The 2,014-nt window shown below is 47.8% G+C and overlaps 1 protein-coding gene across 1 annotated transcript in view; it reads left to right on the top strand.

Moving 5' to 3' along the window:
- The first annotated feature begins 650 nt into the window (after positions 1-650).
- map1b (microtubule-associated protein 1B) overlaps positions 651-2,014 on the top strand; it is a 19,821-nt gene continuing 18,457 nt past the window's right edge. The window contains exon 1 of the mRNA XM_062413363.1: positions 651-1,010. Within this exon, the coding sequence (XP_062269347.1) occupies positions 827-1,010 (184 nt within the window). The 5' untranslated portion in view covers positions 651-826. The remainder of the gene's footprint in view (positions 1,011-2,014) is intronic.

Raw genomic sequence — 2,014 nt, 5'->3', positions numbered from 1 at the left:
GGCTCATGTCTCATCAACTAACATGCAGGAGGCGGGATTTATGAAATGTACTGCAGCCCTGCCACCAGGTGGCGATCGGGAAGCTTTGGCTTCACTTTTGTGGAACAGTTGTGTCCTCCATCTTCATTTATAGTCTTTAGTGGGCTCATTCATTAAAGGGCTCTATTTGCTGTAATACATTTGAACCGCTACTGATAAGAACACCATTTTAATTCTGTAAAAGCAGATTCTCCCTTTAATAACAGAGGTATTAATTTAGAAGTCCAAATGTTGCATGCAAAGTTAATCTATGGAAGTCTGCTCCCCAACAGCTTTAATCCTCTTAAACCCTGACAGAGAAAGAGAAATGTGAGTTCTAAGGTTCAAATCCAGTTCGGAGCTTTTCAGTATAGCATGTTTGATTTAACAATGGACCAATTGACACCCTCAACAGAAATGATCTAGAAAACAACCTTCAAATTAAACCCATTAAACCTACATTGTTATTCTATTTGCATTTGTAGCAACCTGATGAATATGTTCAGCACCGAGCATCTAATCTCAGTGACTTCCGGAGGCGTCTGGTTCGTTGCGGATGACATCAGCTGCGGAGTGAGTTTGCGAAAAAAAAAAAAAGCCGGCGCCCTCTTCTCTCCCCGGTTACCGAAGATGACACAATGTCTGCTGGTATAAAAAGCTAGTGCCACTCCTATCAGGGCTCCACTTGTATGTCTGGAGAGAGCTCCCCGGCGCTCTACTTAGAATAAAGGGAGGAGGCTGCTGCTGGGAACCTGCCTGTGCGCATCTGGAGACAGACACATAGAAGGAGAGGTGAAGAGAGGAGAGGATGGCCACGCTGGTTCAACCCGCAGAGATGGAGACCTTAGGCGGTCAGAGCACCACCGGGACGTCCCCGACATCCGCCGGCTCCTCGCCGCACTTCAACGACGGCAAATTCTACCTGCTGGTGGTGATCGGGGAGATCGTGGGGGAGGATCACCTCAAGTGTGCCATTGCGGACATCGAGAAAGGTGAGATGGGACTGCGGGAGGTGGGTGTAGGCCGCCGAGAGCCGAACTTCACATCTTCAATGCAAGTTTGAACAAAGATGTTTATCTCGGTAGTTCCTGGTGAAGCTTTAGAACCCATGTAGGCTGTGGATGCACCTCGAGCTGAACTTTACGCACGATATTTTTAAGCAGATCAAGCATATTAATATATCAGAAGCGCTGGTATGTAATGGATAAATATAACTATAAGAGATGTACACCATAACGGGACTGCCCCTCCCAGTATCATCCCCATCAGCTGTTGCCCCTCTCGCCACATCTTTCCGCCCACAGGTCCCTTCCCATCCCCTCCACCCACTCACTTTGTTTATGAGCGGTTTATCTCATTGTCGTTGTTTTTTATTTATATATAAATACCACTTTGGGTCCAATTGTTGTCATCAACACACGTGGTCCAGGTCCTATGAATAACCTGACAGCAGTGATTCAGCATTTATCCACGGACTATGCGTCATTTACGCATCGTCTCTTATTTCTCTGGAGGCGTTTTTCTCCCGCAGCATCTCTGCCACGCAGCCTTTGACCGGGTGCGTCCGGCTTTTGTTTCACCGAGGAATCCCGCATGTCGATCCATTGTCAGCGACAGACAATGAGGTTATAGGGTCCGTGATGTCGTGGAAGACATTTTGTTTCTCCCGACTAAAGCGGGTTCAATCCGCTCTATGTTTTGAGACTGTAAACATTATGAATAGTCATAAATAAAGTCCCCGTCAATTCTGTGGGAACGTCTCTCCATCATCATCATCATCATCATCACCATCATTATCATCCTGCATCCAGCTCTCATCCCCACACCGGCTGGTGGGCGTGGCTCTGTCCGCACTGCGGTCCCTACGGAAAGCCACAAGGACCGATCTTCAAAGTACAGTGCAGCTGCTGAATGGAGGCCTGCCTCCCAGCCTTGCATGGTGCACTGTGTATGTGGGTGTTTCTGTGTGCGTGTGTTTGTGTGCGTGTGTGTGTGT

Source organism: Platichthys flesus, chromosome 19, assembly GCF_949316205.1.
Source record: "Platichthys flesus chromosome 19, fPlaFle2.1, whole genome shotgun sequence".
Lineage (NCBI taxonomy): Eukaryota > Metazoa > Chordata > Actinopteri > Pleuronectiformes > Pleuronectidae > Platichthys > Platichthys flesus.
Note: the sequence above shows the minus strand (reverse complement) of the source record. Positions and strands in the feature narration are given on the sequence as shown.